This window comes from Zeus faber (assembly GCF_960531495.2).
Source record: "Zeus faber genome assembly, chromosome: 17".
NCBI classification, from domain to species: Eukaryota; Metazoa; Chordata; class Actinopteri; order Zeiformes; family Zeidae; genus Zeus; species Zeus faber.
In genome coordinates this window covers 17,821,149-17,842,919 of record NC_137204.1, presented here as the reverse complement: position 1 = coordinate 17,842,919, position 21,771 = coordinate 17,821,149, and the positions used below count along the sequence as shown (strand labels likewise).

Here is a 21,771-nt window from a genome sequence, read left to right as displayed (position 1 = left end):
ACAGACACTGTGGTTTTGGGGAGGCCGGCAGGGTTGGCCGGCGGGAGGGCTCTGAGAGATAGCGGGAGGGGCGATGTCAGAATAAAGGGCCACAGAGAGAAGAGGCTGGTGAAGAGGAGGATAAAGATGAGGGGGTATGGAGAGGTACAGTCCATTCATGCTGGTCAAGAGAGAGCGAGCGAGAGCAAGAGAGAGAGCAAGAGAGAGAGAGAGAGAGACTGCAGGCATTGGACCAGACAGGTAGGAGGGCAGGCAGAGAGCCGAAGGGTGGAGCTAACCAACCTCCTCTGGTAGGTTCTGCCAAAGAGATATGGCCGGGTGGAGAAGAAGTAGCGTACATAAGATCCCCCAGAGTGTAGAAAGAAGAGAGAGAAAGAACACACACACAGTATGCACACACCACACAAGCCTGTGAGAACTGCAAAGCAAAGAAGCTCTGTTCTTTCAAAACTTTACATACGTAGCCAAGGTTTGTGATATGACAGTGTTATGTTTTAATTCAATTGCAAATTTTTTTAACTTGTCTATTTTATCATTGCTTACTTTTATTTTGTATTTATGTCAATCTGTTTTACAGCATGTAAACTTTAATATTCTTATTCACTGTATGCCTGTATTACGTTCCCTTATTGAGGTGCCGCAATCCCTGAATTTCAATCAATACAGTGCCATCTTATCTTATGAGCTTGCATAATTAATTTCTACATGTGAATCAACAGCTATTTTTTTTATTATACCCAGTTATTTATTTTCTCATCCTCTCCCCCTGTGTGCTATGGGGACAAAAGCAAAAAATAAAAAAAGAGTGACCACGCACTGTCGACTCATCTTGGATATTTAACTTCCAGAGAGGACACTTCAAAGGTAAAGTGGCATGCTACTTGAAACAGGAAACAAAACACTTCAAATCACAGATGTGTGCAGCACTATTATGTTCAATTGTACAAGAATGATTGATCGGGCATTGCTGCAAAATCAATAACTCCTGTTCCTGACTGAAAATTAATTTTGTTAAACAGATAAACCCAGAGATTATCTAGATGATGAGTTAGTTGGTGGAGATAGCTTTGCGGATGAAGGGGTGTGTTCCAAATCGATCACTTGTTCAATACGCAGTGGATTAACAAGGTTGTCAAAACATAATGTAGGGTGTTCCAAATCGAGTTGTAAAACTATGTAACCCACTTCAATAAAAAGACAAATCTCCAAATATGTTGAACAAACTATGATCACGACGAAAGCAAAAATATTGCAACATGCATTTGCGGGAAAAAGCTAAAAGGCTTTGGGAAAACAGGACTCATTTCCTGGCATCTCCATTCCGTGTCAGAGTTTGGCAACTCAATTTTGAGGCCATCAGCTAAAGAAAAAGCAATTTGTGTCTGACAACCAATGTCTATTAAAATTCTTACTGCAGTATACAACGATCATCCACAGCATTACAACCACCTGCCAAATATTTTGTAGCTCCCCCTTGTGCCACCAAAACAGCTCTGACCCGTGGAGGCATGGACTCCACAAGCCCTCTGAAGGTGTCCTGTGCTATCTGCACCAAGACGTTAGCAGCAGATCCTTTAAGTCCTGGAAGTTGTGAGGTGGGGCCTCCATGGATCAGGCTTGTTGGTCAAGCACATCCCACAGATGCTCCATCAGATTGAGATCTGGGGAATTGAGGCCAAGTCAACTCCTTGAACTCCTTGTCATGTTCCTCAAACCATTCCTCAACATTTTTGCAGTGTAGCAGGGCGCATTATCCTGCTGAAAGAGACCACTGCAATCAGGGAATACCAAATGAATGCCCGGACCCAAGGTTTTTCCAGCAGAACATTGACCAGACACTGCCTCTACTGGTTTGCTTTCTTTCCATAGTGCATCCTGCTGCCATCTCTTCCACAGGTAAACAACGCACACCCCAAACCATCCACATGATGTAAAAGAAAACATGATTCATCAGACCAGGCCACCTTCTTCCATTGCTCCATGGTCCAGTTCTGACGCTCACGTGCCCATTTTAGGAGTTTTCAACGGTAGACAGGGGTCAGTATGGGCACTCCGACCGGTCTGCGGCTACACAGCCCCATACACAGCAAGCTGTGATGCACTGTGTGTCCTTTCTATCCTTCCTTCGACCACTTTTGGTAGGTACTAAGCACTACACATCGGGAACCTGCTGTTTTGGAGATGCTCTGACCCAGTTGTCCAGCCATCACAATTTGGCCCTTGTCAAAGTCGCTCAGATCCTTGGCTTGACCATTTTTCCTGCTTCCAACACATCAATTTTAGTAACTGACTGTTCACTTGCTGCCTAATATATTCCACCCCTTGACAGGTGCCATTGGGACGAGATGATCAATGTTATTCACTTAACCGGTCAGTGGTTTTAATGTTGTGGCTGATGGGTGTATTTCTCAAATGAGGGTCCATAATTAGATTTAAATTTAGATTTTGGTACCTTGAATACATATGTAAAGACCAGGTTCTGTATTCGGATGATTTAATTGTATATTCAACTTGGACGTTGACGTGAGCAGGACTTCCTAGACAGAGGGTGGTTTACTTCACAGGCTACGATTCCAGCAATTTTAACAAAATCATATTGTTCTGGTGAGGTAACTTTTATCTAAATCATTTTTCTCTCACATACACAAGTAGTGAACAGTAGATTTGACTATGTAGAAGTACTACTATCTAGTAAAGAACAAGTCAACGACTGGGAGCACTGCATTAGTTTGTTGCAGTGGGTTTTATCGACTCATTTGGCCTAATGGTGTACCGAAGACTTTACTTACAGGAAGAGGTCCCAGGTCACCTGGCTCCATAGAGTTCTTGTTCCTCATGTGGACTGGATACTTCAACCTGGGATCCTCCTAAAGAACAAACAAACAAACAAATAAATAAATATTTAAAAAATCACCAAAGGAGCCAACAGAAAGAAAAGCCACAACCCATGAGGAAGCGTCAGTACGATAAAATAAATAAGTCGAAGAATATCACAAAAAGGATGTTCTAGGAGTTGCAACTTGTACAAGCTGCAAATAAACTGCAATAACAAAAGTTGTTGAGAGATGAATTGTTTTGAGTATCCTGAACACACCCCTAGCTGTCACTTATATGGAAGTGTAATGGATTCACTTCAGAAAAACAATTTGCCCTGTTTTTCCGAATTAACGCTGTTCTCAAGTGAATGCATTACGCTTCCGTACACATGTTATGGCAACACAACTAATCAGTACACCAGACAGTTTAAAAAGCTGCCTTGGCTCCTCAAAATGTCAATTTACATTGCCATGAATGAACAAACTTTAATCTTCTTTGATTCTTATAACTTTCATCTAAATGTTATGAAAACAAGTTGCTGAGTCTGAAATGGCTTACTAGCATACTTTTAAGTAGGGCAAATTAGCATGTGAACATGTTCAGTATGTCTGAACTACGATATGCATCAAATAGTACGCAAAAAGTACTTCTTCCGGTGAACTATCATCGTATCCAAAAACACCTTGGCATTGTGAGGCCAAGACGCCAGTAAAAGTCAAAGTGTCGTCATCAACCCACAGCGTGCTGAGAGGAAATGGAGCGGCCATATGACGATGTATCTTTCTTTTTACTCAGACTAAAGTACACTGGATAGTACGAAACCTGTAGATTAATTGACAGTATACTTTGTCATGAATGGCTACAAATAACTGTAGTCACAGCAATCTTCGTAGATACATTTCTACATGGAATAAACTAGCCACGCGCATCCCTTTCCTTTACTTTAATTGTATCCTTATAATCATTTCCAGACAGCTGCCCCTGTAAAAAAAACATGCAACGTAAGCATGTCTGCGGGTCCTGCTGCAGCCTATCTGCAGTGAGCGATCTGACGCTGCCTTCAATGGGAACTCTGAGCACTAGCGGGCGCAGGCACCCTCTTGCGGGCCATAACATTTCTTTTTTTTACGAAAGAGCTGGATCTGGCCTGCGGGCTGCACGTTGAATAGACCTGATGGAGCATGTAGGATGTAGTATGCCATTTCGGACGCGGAGTGTCTATATATGGAAACATTGCTAAATATGGAGCGTAGAGCGATCAGAGTGAACCCTCACCCAGGTCGTGACCCTGCTGTTGTGATCGATGAAGAAGGGTCTTCCGTTTGGGGCTATCCTCATCTCCCAGCCCGGGAGCAGGAAGCTCTGCTGTGGCTTGTGCTGCGACTTGGGGGAGCTGTAGGGCGACGGCTGGGGAGACTGTGGGTTGGAGAATGTGTCCTTCACGGCCCTTCGCACCTGGATATTGTTGGCCCCCTGGAGCCAAAATGGAAATAAAAAATGTTGGCGATCGAACATGGAAATATCTTTAATAACACTTCTGGTCATTTAAATGAGAGGTCATGATCAAAAATAAAAGAGAGCAAAGAATTACAAGCAAAGAAAGTGGATATGTTTTCACTATTACCTCACCTGAAACAAAGCAACAGCATGACACCTCTAACCAAAACCAGGAAAAGCAGGAAGAAAAAGAATGACAATGCTTTTATAAGCACTGCACTCCAGATGTGTGGTTCGGGCTAATTACCACCCTGTCTCTTGACTAATCTCCTTTTCAAGAGGGACCTAGTTAATTACAATACAGACCTGCACAACATCCCCACCCCACTGCCCCTTTCCTAATTATAACACTGTATTTAAGACCTCCGCTTATTTTCCAACGCTCTTGTCAGCAAAGCGCACACACACACACACACACACACACACACACACACACACACACACACACACACACACACACACACACACACACACACACACACACACACACACACCCTTCAAATGAAACCTTTTGGTAGTCTGCTTGTTCCTTCCTGCAACATTGGAAAGATTTCATCTTTTAGGCACTGTACATGAAAAGCAGTCAGTGACTGCCCAATATTTAGGTGCAAACCATTCACCTTTATGATCCAGATAGTGGATAAGCCTGCACTATTTCCAATTCAAGACATTTATTTTTTTCTTCATGAGTAAGATTTCAACATCAAACTTACCCATAACAGCTTGGTGCCATAGGGTGCCTTACCCATTAAATGATTGCATCATTTGGATAGCAACCTGTATGTTTGTATGACAAGGCATCAATTTAAGAAAGGGCAATATTAGATAGGGCTGTCCAGTCATGACATATTATGTGGGGATTAATTGTCATAAAAATAAATTATCTTTTGTTCAGTTTATGCCACTATCATAGCACAAGCTAAAAGTGTAATAATATATATCTTCTCTTAACAGAAGCGCTATCTATTGACATTTAACATTTGAAAATAAAAACTGGTATTTAATTTGCCTGAATGGAAATGAACCCAATTCCCATTTTATTTGTTGGGTCAATTCCTACACTGGCTAAAATCTGATGATTTTACAAAATCATTGTGGTCTGCTTAAATAATTGCATTGTTTAAAATTGGGTCAGTTTAAAAAAAGATAAAAGATTAGCTGGATTATTGTGATAAATGTACAAGATTGTATACACAGTTCACAAAAAAATAATATTGGTCCAATAAAAAGCCAAAGTGCAGCATGGCGATTTCCATTTCCATTTCTTAATGCAATATGTATCAGTCAGTCATCCTATTGTTAACATCATCAGTTCACAGGGTCCAGTAAGAAAATATCCACCTTGCAATGGAGAGATGAAAATGAGAGATGAGAGGAAGCAGACCAAATAATAGTTAAATAGCAGATAAATAGTGGTTTTAATGACATTCTATAGATGGTAATGAATAGAGGTGGTAAAAGCAGCAGCATCCAGACAGAAAAGAGAAAGAAAGGAAAATCATGTCAGCAGGTAACCTGATTCTGTCACAGAGGGGTGGAGAGAAGGGAAAAATTATGAAGAAAAGCATTAAAGACATTAAAAGAAAAGTGAGAACATGGCGGTCCGTAAAAAGGGAGGAAGACCAACAAAGGAGGGGTGTTTTTTTCCGTGAACAGCGCATGGAGGAGGACACAGAGAGAGCGCAGCGGGTTTTTGGGAGTAACTGGAGTGGGAAGGTAGGTAGGGTCTGGTTCTCACCTCCAGGGGTGTGGACAGGGTGACAGTGGGGGAGCTGAGGCTACGGGGTCGCCGGAGCTGGGGCTCATGGAGGTGGCTGTTGGAGGCTGAGGAAGAGGCGGAGGGGGAGGGGGACGCTGCCAGAGCCGAGGCCCCCCCTGAAGCAGCTGCCGAAGTGCTGGCCCCATCTTCAGTCAGCTGTCGTTGGGAATAACACTCTTGAGGTTAAGAGAGGTTTTTTAACGAGGCGCACCACGTCGTTCGAGGGGGGGAACAAAAAAGAGCATTTAACATACAGTGCAAGGCCGAGCGGCCAAAGTATTTCCCGGCGCGCTGCGAAGAGCTGCCTCACTCCTCAGCAGGCGGGGGGGAGAGAGGGAGAGAGAGAGAGAGAGAGAGAGAGAGAGAGAGAGCGGCGGGGCTGGAAGACTTGGCCCATGCAAAGATTTCCTAAAAGTCTGGAAACCAAACCGAGACGAGAATGACAGGACGGAAGAAAGGAAGAAGTGATCCTTCAAGGCTACAAAGGAAACGCGGGTCTAGACGGGTTTACGTCTCGGTGACAACGCCGCGGTGCAGTCTGATTCCGATGCACTAAAAGAGCGTGGCTAGTAAAAAAAATAATAATAATATATATATAAATATATATATATATTTTTTTTTAACTCAGCTTTGTGCGACGTACCTGCACGATAGGTCTGGTCCAGGTCGTGGAGCGGCTGTTATGGTTGACATAATAGCTGCGTCCCTTGCCGTCCTTCCGTTCCTCCCAACCTGGAGGCAGGCCAGGCGTGGTCAGGGTGTACGCCGCGGCGGTGGGAGACTGGGCAAAAGGGGAAACAAAACACTTGTAAACAGCTGGGCATGCTGAAAAATGACGCCAGTGCCAATGGAACAGTGTCAGGACTTTCACCGGTGATTATACCTTTTCCAGGATGAAAGACTTTTGTGTCATTCGTATGAAAGTGTTTCATTCATCTGTGTGAGTATCCTCTTTTTAAATATGTGGCGCAACGCAGTAGCTTTTAATATCGTTAGCAAGTAAAGATGATTTCCAGGGATGGTAGCTCAGGAGGTAGAGCTGGTCGTCTAATAATCGAAAGGTTGCTTGTTCGATCCCAGGCTCCTCCTGCTAGCATGCTGTAGTGTCCTTGAGCAAGACACTTAACCCCTAATTGCTCCTGATGGCTGCGTCCGTCGGTGTTTGAATAATTGTAAGTCGCTTTGGATAAAAGCGTTTGCTAAATGCAATGTAATGTACAGGAGGGGATTCAAAACTGGGGTGATAACATCATGTGGAACTTCAAACACAAGGGCGCAAGTACAACAATGACATGACCACATGGAAGAAACGGGATTGAGATTTAACATTTTGAGTTTGCTATTAAACATTTGGAATATAGAGTCTATGTTGCAATAGTCACCCATGAAATTTACGCCAGAATTTTATTTTTTCCCATTTTTAATTGTCTCCTTTTCAGCTATTGTATGCATGTACTGTATTATTTGCATGGAAATGCGCCATTTTTCCCCCCTTACTCCTCTCATGCCGACCAGGGGTGTTTACAGCCAACTTATTTTTGTGCGGACTGGCTATTCAAAATGATATATGACTATCGGAAATCCTGGGATAACAGACTGAGGAAGTCCAGCTCGGGACTGTCATCCAGAAGAAAAGTGATAAACTGTAGAGAGGTGATGTCAAGGAAAATAAAAAGGAAAAAAGAGCGGGAAATACTGATCGTCTAACATGGTGCACGGGGGACTGAGGGCAGCAGGTTGACAGGGTGTATGTACTGTATGTAAACTTAGACATTACCATGGGCTCCTCACCGCCTGTAACTGTTTGAGCTCTTGTTCTTCTGGTCTGGGAACTCTGTGGCTGATAGACAATAGATGAGAGGGGGTTCTTTAGTTAAACGTTGGGAAATCCTTGTTGTGAAAGAAATGGTGCGGGGGGGGGGGGGGGGGTGGTTTATAGAAGGATTCTGTGATGGAGATGGAGAACCTCAGGGTAGAAGTTGGTAGTGAAGGGAAATATTTCAGGAGTTGAAGGCTTAAAGGTGAGGATTTATAGCAAGTGAAGCATCCCATCGAGTCATGGATGGTGGAGGTGCCGGGGAGGGATATTTAAAGAGACGTGCTAGATTAGTCGTTGATTGGCAAACAAAGGAGCAGACAAAGAAAATTATAATTTTTATAATTTGGATGAAAAACAATGTCAGTATTCCATGCAGTGGCAGTGTTCAGGCTACACTTTCTCCGCGAGAGAAAAAAAAAAAAAAAAAAAAGGTAAATATTTCTTGAAATTTTAAATAGTCCCAGGCAACGAGGGCTTGTGGCTCTTGCTCCATTTTTCTCAGAGCTGTGTTCAAGTATTAAAGAGAAGAAACTCAAATATTTATAATAAAACAGAGTCACAGAGAGGACTCGTACAACAGTTAAGCTCCTTTCCCACATGGAATCCGTAAAATTGCTGGATAAAAAAGATCCGGCAAAGGCAGTAGGTAGTCATTCCCACATCCTTTACGAAAAAAGTTCCGTATGGAGTCTGTTTTTCCACATAGATGACTGTTACGGATACAGTACGTAATGCTGCGTGTGAGAGGTGTCTAGTATCACACGAGACTAGGCAACAGAATCCTTTTTAAACCAGTTTTTCGCTCCGTCTCCCAACCCTGCGGACTCTTCCCTCCGCTGACTGTTTTTTTTTCCCTTCCGAAAAACAAATAATTTTTCAAAATATTTATACGAGATAAATATTTGGAAAAACCCACTATTTGTGCTTTATTTGTATTCGGCGCCACCCCTTCTTTACAGCACGACAGTCGTTCCGGCAATTCACCGGAAAATATACTAGTTTGAGAGTGGGGAAATTCATGGAACGACTTTTACGGAACATCAAGACCGGATCCCTTCCCCGCAGGACACCTATACGGAACATTGCCAGTAGATTTACGGCTTTCAGTGCAGGTGGGAAAGGGTCTTTAGTTTCAGCCAAACATTCTCCTTTGTCCAAGACTAACTGTACTAATACAATAAAAGTACTTAATATAGTCCTCCTTTATCTTCTAACTTCTTGTACCTATTTTCTTTAACCTATTTTCTGTAAGCCCCGTGAACCTGGCAGTGAGGCACTGAAACTGGAGGAAACATCTGCTTGTCGTCAGCAGTCAAGGGGTAATTTATGTACTGATCTCTCCAAACCACCCATCACAATGAACCAAACACTGAAAGGTTGGGCTGTGACAGTATGAATTTTTTCTTACTGCGGTGAAAAAGCAACGTATCCCATAGGGATTGCAGTGATGATATGATTTGCGGATACGGTAATGAGCTCCACCCCGCAGTGGCGTCACGTGACCGCGGTATTGCGGTTATCGTCTCGCTGATGTTTGCTATGTTCAGCAATGGATCCGTTTCTGTTTCTTTTAATCACCGTTTGGTCACATTCTAAGTACGTTATACCAAATCCCATCATCCATAGAGTATGCATTCTCAAGATACATCACCTTGAAGCTAAAAATGTCTCACCGCTCAATATAGCCAATGCAACGCCGGTTACTCACTTCCCATTGCCCTTTGGGAAGAATGCTAACGTTCAGCATATAAAGGTTGTGCTTCTTCGGCTTGCCTCTAAAAGAGCCTCCTGTCGTCTAATCCAGAGAGAACAGTCATCTAAGGGGATGGCTGACATCAGCGGCCCTGCCCTCCCTTGGAGCTTTGGGTTGACAATGCCAAGCTAGTCAACCGTGACTCAGCTCCGCGAGGGGGCAGATCCCGCCACAGTTCATCGTTCCATTCATGCTGTGGTCAAGATCTCACTGGGTCTTTGATCTGAAACGGTAGAGTCGGCACACCGGTCTCACATCCTTGTCAACGGCTTCCACTTCGGAGGTAAATCCGAGTGAGGCAGATTTGCACTACATTGCTATCCCAGGGTTGTGCTGCCACGGAGCCCTGATGTCTCTCGAATACAGAAGAAATTGTTCAGTGTGAATCACAAGGAGTGCGGAGAAACAGTAAGGAAGGTGGAAACATATTTGGTGGAGAGGTGTGATCACCCATAGCAACAGATATGTGAAGAGACGAGGAGAAGGGGCACAAAGGCTTTTTGAAAATGACAATGGATGCAGAGTCAAGGCGGGATGAGGAAGACAATTTCCTGCATAGCACAACAGGGCAACAACAATTGGGAGAACAGAACGAGGATTGAAAGGAAGTAGACTGGTGTCGCTATAGCTCCGGGAACAAATAAACAAAGAGAAAAAAAAATTTGGGTGAAAGAAGAACGGTTAACACGTTGTAAACAAGAAGAGGTGGGACTCATACCATCAAGGGGGGAGGCTGAGCCTGATCGCTGACTCCATCCGTCATACTGCAGGAACGAAGTCTGTTTGACAGGTGGCTCTGTGAGAACGTGAAGTGAGAAATAGAGCGGGGAGAGAGACACAAACATTTCAGTTGTTAATTGCACTTTACCCAGGCTATTATCAACAGGAACGAGCAAAAGGTAACGCACATATTTCTTGCATGGAAGTGTGCAAGTTGCTGATGGCAACTATGGGTTGTTATTTGTTGTTGGCTCATAATTGATCTCGAGAATAGGGCTCTGACTAGATATCCAGCTCTCAGTCGATGCGTTCTATAACGGTGATCACCAACATCCTGGAAGTGCAAAACTCAACCTATTTCTGACGAGTGCTATTCTTTAATATCTGGCACGTTTCAAAGGTCCGACACTGACAGCGTATTTAAGGCTGCCATCGGACTGATCTATGAGTGGCATCGGTGCCTCCTAAGGCATCAGATGGCGAAGCGGCCTATTCCAGCGGTCGAGCCTCACCAGAGCAGAGCTGGGCCCGGGCACCTCCCCGTTGGTATCGGGGGTGAGAGACAGCCTGAGATTTACATCGTCAGAGAACTCCTGGGGAGCTGGCGTCTGGAGCTGCTGCGGCGCCATGGCAGAGGAGGGGCCTGACATCGACTGGTCTAAATGGTCATCAGAGTCCTCCTCTGTGATTAGCTCCCATGACTAGAATGAGAGAAGGACATCCACTCATTCAGTCATGTACAGTGAAAGTGTGTTTTGCAACGTTGGAACAGTTTATGAATGTCTGTGTGTGTATGCATGGGTTATTCCCTCTCTCACATTGTCCATGTCCCTGTGCTCCAGGTGCTCGTTCTCCAGGTCTTCACTGATGTGGCGCCTCGAGCGGAACACACGATGCGCCTCCTGGTTGATTTGCCTTTGGTGGTTGTCATTCTCAGTCTCTGAAATCACATCGCTGGAACGGAGAGAGAGAGAGAGAGAGAGAGAGAGAGAGAGAGAGAGAGAGAGAGAGAGAGAGAGAGAAATAAATAAATAAAGGTACAAATAATAAAACAGAGCCTTGATGCATATAAAAACTGGCCATTACAGAAATGATTAATTATTAATTATCATTCACTTTCAAGAAATCCATTGGAGTCGGATATTATGATTTCCCTTGCATTGAAGACCCTCAGAGATCAAGGGAAAGCGGGCATACATGTTAGAGGGCCGTTTCCACTGCGTGCTGCGGTTGTTGTGGTTGACGTAGTAGGTGCGTCCCAGGTTGTCCACCTTCTCCTCCCAGCCAGGTGGCAACGGCGGCAAAAGCTGCTGGGGTCGCTGGGATCCGGCGTCCGTTGTGTCTTCCCAGCCCTGGAAGGAATCAAAGCACGGATCAAAGGGGAAGAATTATGGGAAATACGGAAACACACACGGCGGGGAGACTGAAACAGTTGGGGGATTAAAAGTAAGAGCCGGGGTTTTAGAGAGAGGAATACTTCCATGGGAGAACGTAAGTAGGGTACAGAAGCAGACTGTCAGCCGGCCAACGAATCGGCTTTGAGTGATTTCAACTATCAAGTCACTTTTAAGTAATGACAACCAACGCTCTAGAATCACGGTGAACATACACGTGCCCAAACGCAAGCATGCGAACCCCAAGAGAAGCTCCTGCTGGTAGAAATAAGGCAAAGCACTGTAAATTATTCATCCACGCGGTTACCTGGAAAGCACTGCTCAGAATTTGGCAGTATATCACTAACTGAACTTTTAACAAAACGGCAGAAATTGCACAGCCAAACACTCACTTTCACGCCACAGCTAAGTAATGCCATCTTCATGAGTGTGTGATTGAGAGTATAATTAAACCATGTGTTTTTCAAAACTATAGATGATAGCACAAAATTTGTTTTTTTTCTTTGTTTTTCCATCTGGGCCGCGCCCAGTTTGTTGAAGCTGGACCAGCACTTAAAACTAAAATGATTGCAATAGTGGCCTGGAACTTACCTCAGCCTCCTCTCTCATTTCACCAACCTCCTCTTCCTGCCCTTCCTGTTTAGGCAGGTACGCCATCTTCAACCGCAGGTAGCCCTTTACCCTGGACTTATGACTGAGCAGAAAGCAGAAGCAATATAGCACACAACGACAACAGCAAATGTGGGGGGAGTCCACCAAAGGCCTCTCAGGACCAGATAGTCGTACACATTTAGCTTGCAAGGACCTTCATTTTTATTCTCATTTTGTCTTACTAACCATGATTATAGTCTCGGGGTGTATATGCGGTATACAGTATATGTATTTGTACCAAATTCTCCTGATACAGGGTTGTTGGTTTAGCAGACCCGAGAGCCAGAGCAATTACGGCATAACCTTGTAAACCGACGATGGTTGTTTTTTGTGTACGTACTGAACATACATTTAGAGCCAGCGGTTCTACCAGAAGCAGCAGCACGACAGATGTTCTGCGCTCACCACAGGATTGGGTCTCGTCGGTACGGTGAACGCAAATGAGACTCTACAGCTTAAAGCAAACCGCTGTTCAAGTCTCCTGTTTGGGAACATTATAGTTTGAGTAAACTACATCACCGATGGGCAGGGTGGTGGAGAGAGACACCGCATGTCAACATTGCTCCACTGTAATGAGGCACGCTGATGGCTTGACATTGAAAATGCCGAGACAATCGAAACTATTGCGTTTCGTGCATCTGTTTCCAAACACACTGTTTTTCGCCGTTGCACCATATATATAGTACTGTAAGCCCAGCCTGGGGTATATACCAAGTCATCTGATTTGGTCTACCGTTACACCCTTATTTTGGCGGTTTTGAGCTTAATATAATAGTTACCCAACGCCACCAAATTATTTGCTGATTTTCTCGTCAATATAATAACACACAATAACACTGACCTTCTGGGTCGCAAAAGGAAGTCTTTAAACGTGTATGGACGCTCCATTGCAGGGTCTTCTGTCTGCAAATGAACATTGTGGCCTTTGTTAACAATAACATTTAACATAACACAAACAAAACATGATAGCAATGTAAAGACTGATAGTGGACCATCAACATACTAAGAATCATGACACAACCCCAAGCTAGTGAATTAAGGATGCTGGCACATATACCAATATTGGATAGAGGCCTAACACCAGTATAGCATGTGTTTTTAATGAATATCCATAAACATGTTAAGATGTCAAATGAGGAAAATGGATTATATGTCAATAATTATGTCTATGTATCATATGCAAACTAAAAGTTTAAGGCCTTAGTGTTTGTATAGTAAAAGTATATATCCCATGTAGTAGTGACTGTGAAATACTAGTGACAGTGAAATACTAGTGATGCAAGACTCAAACAATTTGTTCATAGTGAAATGTCTGAGGAGTCGGGAGTCCCACTGCCGTAGAGAACTGTCGATTCACAAACTGAAAATGATTACAGATGAATAAAAAATTACATTCCACCAAAAGCAAGTCAATGCAACAAAATAAATGATTCCCGTGAGAATTCCATTCACAACTCAGAGACGACTAACTCTTTACTCTTGCTCATCGTTTAGGAAGTCCTCCCTCGCTCACCAAGCATCACACCGAATGAATTAAACCAACGAGGAGTCAGAATAACGAGTGACGTATCTGACAAAAGAGTCTAACCTTCCATTACTATCGAAAACCCCGCTTTCCTCCACTTTCCTTTTTTTTGGTCGCCATCATTAATGAAGGTGCTATTTTTAGCAGGTTTGACAGATGAGCTCCCGCAAATAATAGGATACCGTTATCTTTTCCTTGTCAGTTAGTGGCACAAAATTAAAAGACACACCGTCTTATTTTCACACGACTTTTGGTGACTAATGATAAAAAAAAATTAAAAAAAATTTAAAAATGCATTCATACCCAGCTATGTCAAGGGCACAAAATAAAGGCTCTAGAACATTTTTAGCATGGCTGCATCAGGTCCAAACTGCCCTTATCCCTGTCCACTGCCTTTACCCAAGTGACTTAGCTGCAGCATTTCAACTGCTGCTTTAAATCCTCTTTAAATCCCTAATCACAGGTGCACCCAGCACCACATTAATAATTAACCTCAATCACGTGATGAAATTCCTCAGAGTTTTATAACTTTGAAAGAGCAGCAGAGAGCATGACCACAGTACAACTTCTCAGGTGTGTTATGAAATCATGGGAGGCAGAAAGTGAACCCTTGGTCTATTACTCAGCGTTGAAGAAAAGTTTCCACCAAAGCGCCCAAGTGAGCTCATGACAAAACTATTCTCGGGATTCATTCTGCACAATTGAGCATTGTGCTCCCATGATCATCTTTGTCCCAGTCTACGCTTTTGCACCATTACAGACAACTGCTTAATATTTTCATTTTTCTAATGACAAAATCATTATAACACCATATTGTTTGTGCAGTTTTAAAGGTGCAGTGTGTCGAATTTAGTGGCATGTAGCGGGGAGGTTGCAGATCGCAAGCAACTGAACACCCCCCCCCCCCGGCGGCACAACATGGCGGCCTCCTTGGAAGAGACAGTCGCTGCGAAACTCGCTTTGTCCATTCTGGGCTACTGTAGAAGAAACATGGCGGCCTCCATGAAGCGTACCCGCTAACTCTGTAAATAAAAAAAAGTCTCATTCCAAGACAACGCCACCTCAACGATTCTTATTTTCATGGGATTATACACTATAATTAAAACATCCTTATATTATATTCCATTTCTGCCAAGTCCGTTCCCTAAATTCGACACACAGCACCTTAAAATAAATTTAATCAAGGTCATAACATAAGTCACACCTAACAGCGACATCAGAAATAACATCTTATTTTGTTTTTATTGGTTGTTTGTGTAAGTGACAAACTTGTTTTCGCTGCACATCACCTCTAACTGCGGGAGCAGAACGCTGAAAGAATAGAGCACTGTTTTTGTAAAGCGATATACAACATAGCCTGCAGTGAGCTGGCCTGGCAATTTAATCAGCATAGTCCTCAGAGTAGCCAACGCTCAATCCAGCCACCTATGTTTACATTCCAGACAGCCTTCTTTCCATTTTTAACAGGGGGGGGCCTTCGGAGCTGCTTGATTACAGCAGCAGGTTCTCCGTTTGGCGAGGGACTTCTCACACAAAGCACACATATAAACACATGTTTAGCCTGACCTCTGCAGGGGTTGGCCAGGTAGAACCACACTCCTGATAAACAGCTGAACTTTCTAAAACCCGATGACAGTTAACAGTTAAAACGCACCGACAGACAAGTCTCTCACTCTCACGCACACGCACACGCACACACACACACACACACACACACACACACACACACACACACACACACACACTTACCGGCAAATGACTAAGAGGCACATCAACTTGTCCAAGGAAATCATCTCTGGTCTGGAAAAGATAAACAGGGAGATCATCTTTAAATACCTCAAATTTAGAATAAACTGCTATTCCATCTGTCTGGGGAATAGAATACCAAAGGCATGAGCTAGACTCTTAACAGGGTATGAAGAGGAAAAGAGGGGCAACATAACTGAAATGAATTGCCAAGCCCAACCAAAGATCCATTAATATTATGTATGTATCACAAAGAGAGGGAGAGACCGAGAGAAGATTTTTTTTTTTTATTATTTGATGTTGGCATTCAGAAAGTAGTCTTTAGGCTTGCGCTTAAATGCCTGCATGAATCCGAAAAACCAGTATCAAAATAGGTCATGTCCGTGTATGGGCACGTCTATCATTTTAGTCTTAATGCAATGAATTAACCGTTGAAGCAGTTGGCTTGGACTGGAGTTTGCGGAGAGGCCCATCGATATCACTTTATTAGGATTTAAACCCATGAACCCAGCGAGGAAAAATAACATCAACCACCACCAGATCAGAGTCAGGGCCACGCAGCCAGACAGAGGGAGAGATGGCCACAGGGGCAAGCCACGGAAAGAGGGTGTGTCAAATCAGAGGGGCTTGTGCTTTATTTCTATTGCTCCCATCAACACACATTGCAAGGAAAAGGTGAAGCTGACAGATGGTTCGGCCACACAACCTCCAACTGAGGCAATGATTACCTGTCCGAGGAGGAAAAGGCCATTCTTGGAGACAGCCTGCGTGTGGGATACAATTGATTTAGACAATATACATTAAATGTCGTGAGTGTCTGTGGACACAGGGATAGCGGGCAAGGGGGAATTATCGGCTGAGTCTTCTTCAGTCTGCCCGCGGTTATGAAGATTGGCTGTAATGTGAACTCCAATCAAAGTCTAGTAAGGTAATGTTAATTTATAGACTGTTTTTTTTTTTCCCCAAAAACCTAAGTGGAAAGATGAGCAGTGAGCCAATAACAGACAGCATCGGTGGCTTCTTGCAACCATGAGTTCAGGAATTTTAAGTAAAAAAAATAAAAAATAAAAATAGTAAAAGCAGTGCAGAGTGGCCTGAAGCATATTTTAAGGGCACATGAGGACTTAATAGTTTATTTACATTATATGAAATAAAATGGTAACAGCTTACACATAAGCCACAAATAATACACAGATATAATATTACTGGATATACACAGGTACATGGAAATGCATAACATAATCACATACACATGCATGCAGACAGATGCATCTCAAATTTCTTTTTAAAGGCAAGTCACTAAAAAGTGTTATTATGTAATACTTCTTTAGTCTCGGTTAATGGAAATACAAGCTGAATTATGGCCAACTAACAAAGTAGTATGTATCACACACTATCCCTTGAGTTATATTTCATTCTTTCGGGTATATTCCGTTACTCATGATGAGCCACTATCATAGGTTTCACTCCTGAACTCCAATTCTCAATTTGTTATTGGGCTTAGATTGGCAGCAGCGATAGCCAATAGTTACATAACCTATATTCAGCTCAACGAGTAGGAGCCACAGCAACAGTTGTACCTTTTAGGTATTTTACTGCATTAAAGTTTTTCTGGAAGATTCTGTCCTCAATCATAACGAGCATATTAAGAAAGGGGTGGTGGAGATATTTGCAGAGCCATCATCACGAGGTCACAGCTGATCCTGCAGCTGCCTCACAGGGCCAGGTTACATAGGTAAACGAGAAGGGTGTGTTTATTTGGGGGAAAAAAAAAAGTTTAGTTGAGAAAGACAAAGAGTTTCGATCAGATTATGAGGTGCAATCTACAAGTTGGAACGGTTAAATGAAGGAATTAGTTTGTATTTTTATTATTACTTGAAGTCACTGTCACATAACAGTGTGTTACGGTTACTTCCTCATACGTCTCAAGAGTTGGCAGCCTTGAATTAAAATACCACAACTTTGAGTTTCCAGAGCAGACAGAGAAAGCCCTACACAACAATAGCATGTTAAGTCCCTCTCATAAAAGGGCTAAAGGCAACTACAGATTCCCAACGCCATCTCCGGTAAATATAGACAGCCCAGTGGCCTGCAAGAGGTCTTTGTGAACAACAAAGGGGAGGTGGGGGGAGAGGGGGAGCTGAAGAGAGGGCATGGCATGGCTGCATAACTGTCTGCAGCCAATCACACACACACACACACACACACACACACACACACACACACACACACACACACACACACACACACACACACACACACACACACACACACACACACACACACACACACACACACACACACACACACACACATTTAGAAAGGGATACTCCGACCACCGGTCACCGGCGGGGCGGGGTGATGTGTCATTACGGGCTATCTCAGGATTTCCCTGAGTTGATACCACAGAGGAGACCTCTATGGTATTCCTTGACCTAAAGACCTAAAGTAAATTAATAATGTGGAATGTTTTTCAGTGAACTTAATATAAAACTGAGAGACTGAGATAGAAAAGAACATTGTCTAAAAACACACACGTCTATATAATTAAAACCCGAGGCTTTGCCGCAATCATTTAAACTGTCATGACATCTGAGTTCTTAATCACTGGAGGAGGAGCTGCGAGGATAGGGATCCATACCACCCCAGAGTCAAAGAAGATACGCCGCTCGCCTGTTCTCAAAATCAACAACTACACTTGAAAAACAAAAAGACTCAAGATAGCAACATCAGACCAGTAAGCTGTATTACCAAAAAGGCATGGTCACACTTCAAATCAGGAGGCAACAAGTGCATCAAAAGAAGTAACCCCGTTTTTCCACGGGTGTCTGCTCAGTGCATTAATGTGAACTGGCTGATGTGTGCAGAACTTCAAATGCCTGTGGTGGAGAAGTGAAAGGAAAGCTGGAGTGCGCGGCTCAGCCCAGCTACTCCCGGCCCGCGCTTCTCACTTCCCAGAATGTAACCACCCCTCTTCCTGCCGCATCAGATAGTGGGGTTGATTCTCGTTAAGAGTTGTTTTCGCTAAGGTGAAATGCTCAGAACTTCTGTTTATGAAATATTAATACCCGCCGCCACCCCGAGTCAGGTTGCAGACAGCGGTGCACCGCGCTCGTTCTTGTGGTATTGGAATTTCTCTCCTCACTTATGAGCCTTTACGAGACTGAAAACCTTAGACTTTACCATGGTTTCATGATATTCTATGTGAATGAGTTATTTGTCAAATAATGAGGTAAATAAAAAATAAAATACTTTTGTATTGCCTTTACTACCCTACTTTCATCCAGCTTTCATGAACATCGCCAGGCAACACCTTCTCACACACATTTTTGAAATTTGGAGCACACTTTCCATAAATATTTACCTTTGGATTATTTGTTGCCAAGTCACGGTCAAAGGTTATATCCTGACCACCACCGTCACCCGGGGTAAAAAATATCTTGAAATGAGGCTGCCTTCTCGGGGTATCGCTTCTGATTTTCAAAGTACAACCTTGAGATCGATCTTCTGCTTCCGTCCTCTGTGCCTCCGACTCCGTAAGGTTGTCTTCCTGGACCTGGCTTGGTGAAACGGAACTCTGGTTCTGGTTATCCAAAGACAGCCTCCGTTTCGATGAACTTCTCTCTAACAGAATTCTGGGGTAACGCAAAATGCGGCCATCCCTGGAGTTTGCAAATCCCACATTAGCGCATTCTTCCTGGGATGTCGAGGTCTGCTGCCCTCGCTGGCTCTGGTCCTGGCTCTGATTCTGTTGGAGCTGAAACACTAGTCTCGGTGCTCCACCGTTAACAACAGTGCCCCGATCCATGCCTTGCTGCTGGACGGACCAGCCAAAAGGATCGCCGGTACCGACACAGGGGAGGATTCTAAACTGCTGGACATCAGAACCATCAGGGGAGTTTCTATGGATGCAGATCCCACCAACGCTGATCCCAGCTTTACCTTGATTATACACGGCATAACCATTAGAGCCGATACTGAAAATCCTGCGTTTGGACAAATCTAGTTCTGCAGGACAGCTTTGCGAGTTTCCTAAGGAGTCCGGCCCGTCGTATGGGGGTGGTGGCAGATGTGGATAGTCACTTTGGACATCTGGTTCTGTGTAGGCAGGAGCGGGCCCTGGAGGAGTATAGCAGGGTGGTGGGCCATCATCGGCGTATCCGTTTAAATCGTTACTGCCTGGTCCATTGATGCGCTGTAGGGAAATCTGCATGGATGAGCTCTTTGTAGTTCGCGGCTCAGCTGAGGGGGTGAGCTGGGGTATGAACATGGAGGAACTGCGTTTGAGGGACGGCGCCGTCCCCCGAGTCGAGGACCTCTGTGTGCTGGAGAGGTTTTGGAGGGCCGGTTCCTGAGACAGCCTCGACGCCAGGGCCGGTCGCATGGAGAAAGTCACAGCGCAATCACCGTCCTCCGGCTGCTCCGCGGAATCCCCCTCCGATACCTCCAGCTCTGGGGCCGTGTTACTGCGGCCTGATCCAAAGTACAGGCGCAGGCGGTGGGACATTTTGCCTCACGCCGGAGAGCTTGCTCTCTGGATGTCTGGCTCTCTCCTCTGGGCTCTGACTCCGTCTCGGTGCGGCGCTCACGTCTTCTTTGCCTCGCTAGCACGCTGATCCCCTTTTTCTGCTCTCTACTTTCTCCCTCCCTCCCTCCCTCCCTCCCTCCCCTATTTCGCTCTCTCTTTCCCCTCCTTTCAAAGCCTTTCAGCAACTTACCGTCTGACAGTTAACTGTATGAGTAAAGAACACCAACAATCTCACACAAAGAAGAGACACCACAAGGGACCAGACAACCTGCGGCTTCACAGAGTAGGAAGTTAAAAAAAAACAAAATATAGCATGAGGGTGATAGAAAAGGAGAGGGAGAAGAAAAATAAGACAGAACCTCGTATGCCAAACTCTTCGCACTACAGAGCAATGGCGACAGACAGCAGAAATAGCCTGAGCCGAGTGACAGCCAGCATTCCAGGCATGATTGGTTAAGAGTGCGCGGCGCTCCTGGTTTCCGAGGTGACAGTGGGCTGCTTGTCAGCCACGTGACTACACATGGCCACACTGCCTCTGGTTACAACCCCATGCTGCCCTCAAGTGCCAACTGTTCCCCGCATTCAATTTACCTACTACCCCAATCCCCCCGGTCCACAAGATCTGCTTTGAATCCCTCGTATCCCCATTTAAATACTCAGTGAAGTACTTTCACCCCATTATTCCAATTCTTAAGCACTAACATACAATTTTACCGTTAACAAATATTCTGGGTTTTCTGAGATGTAATTCCATCCCAGAGTATTTTTTTGTAGAAGTATATAAAAAAAAAAATAATAATAAAAAAAATCAGTGAACTGCTTCTCACTCCTGCCACCACCACTGCTATGTTGGAATGAGAGCCATTAAGGACAGAGCTGCAGCATCCAGACAGGTGCTGCTGGTCTGCCAGGACACAAAGCCACCACCAACTTCAGGAACCACTTATAGGGGAAAAATATGATCACAGAAGGAAAAATGAGGAATGAGAAATGGCAGGACCAGAGTCTGAATATAGCTGGCCTAAACCAGCTTCTGCATTCCTTGTTCCAGTTTCTAGGCTCCTTGTCACTTACTGAATCATTACAAAGCGATTTCAATCAAGTCTACAGGTTCTGATGTCATGATGAAACGGCGGGGGCAGAGTGAAGAGCTGATCGCTTTGATGATAGTCCTGAATGTCCCCCCGGGGCTTATAAAGGGTTGTCTTATAAGATGTAGTGCTCCCCGGGAGTCCTCTTCAAAGAGAACAGACGTGAATTTACTGAGGTACACAGCCGGACGAGGTCCTTTTAACCACCCTGAAGTTATGTTCAACCCCATTTTGAATACATGATTCTATCAATGACAAGCAGATGTGGCGTCAGGCTGCAATGAAACAGTTAAATGAAGGCTTGCTTAGTGTATGGTTTAGTTATCATAATGCTGCTGATAAGTCTTGCAAATTGTAATAATTGAATAATGCAAATTGTAATAATTGGATAATAAATGAAATGATTGCATAAGAGCCAACCTGCAATACTCAAGAGCAAATATGAACTTAGTTGTTTAAGCTATGTAAATC

General features: G+C 44.0%; 1 protein-coding gene across 5 annotated transcripts in view; it reads right to left on the bottom strand.

Moving 5' to 3' along the window:
• Positions 1 to 21,771, bottom strand: part of nedd4l (NEDD4 like E3 ubiquitin protein ligase) — a 45,657-nt gene that overhangs the window by 8,668 nt on the left and 15,218 nt on the right. The window contains exons 5-17 of one of the 5 annotated variants that reach the window (XM_080017759.1): positions 16,410 to 16,445; positions 15,685 to 15,735; positions 13,252 to 13,313; positions 12,351 to 12,453; positions 11,563 to 11,717; positions 11,184 to 11,319; positions 10,878 to 11,066; positions 10,364 to 10,441; positions 7,851 to 7,913; positions 6,717 to 6,854; positions 6,053 to 6,229; positions 4,093 to 4,290; positions 2,790 to 2,867 (exon numbers count right to left, since the gene is read on the bottom strand). In XM_080017759.1, coding sequence (XP_079873885.1) covers positions 2,790 to 2,867; positions 4,093 to 4,290; positions 6,053 to 6,229; positions 6,717 to 6,854; positions 7,851 to 7,913; positions 10,364 to 10,441; positions 10,878 to 11,066; positions 11,184 to 11,319; positions 11,563 to 11,717; positions 12,351 to 12,453; positions 13,252 to 13,298 — 1,362 coding nt within the window. In that variant the 5' untranslated portion in view covers positions 13,299 to 13,313; positions 15,685 to 15,735; positions 16,410 to 16,445. Of the gene's footprint in view, positions 1 to 2,789; positions 2,868 to 4,092; positions 4,291 to 6,052; positions 6,230 to 6,716; positions 6,855 to 7,850; positions 7,914 to 10,363; positions 10,442 to 10,877; positions 11,067 to 11,183; positions 11,320 to 11,562; positions 11,718 to 12,350; positions 12,454 to 13,251; positions 13,314 to 15,684; positions 15,736 to 16,409; positions 16,446 to 19,045; positions 20,221 to 21,771 lie in introns of those variants that run through there. The other 4 variants (XM_080017756.1, XM_080017760.1, XM_080017758.1 and 1 more) reach the window with 4 other exon arrangements.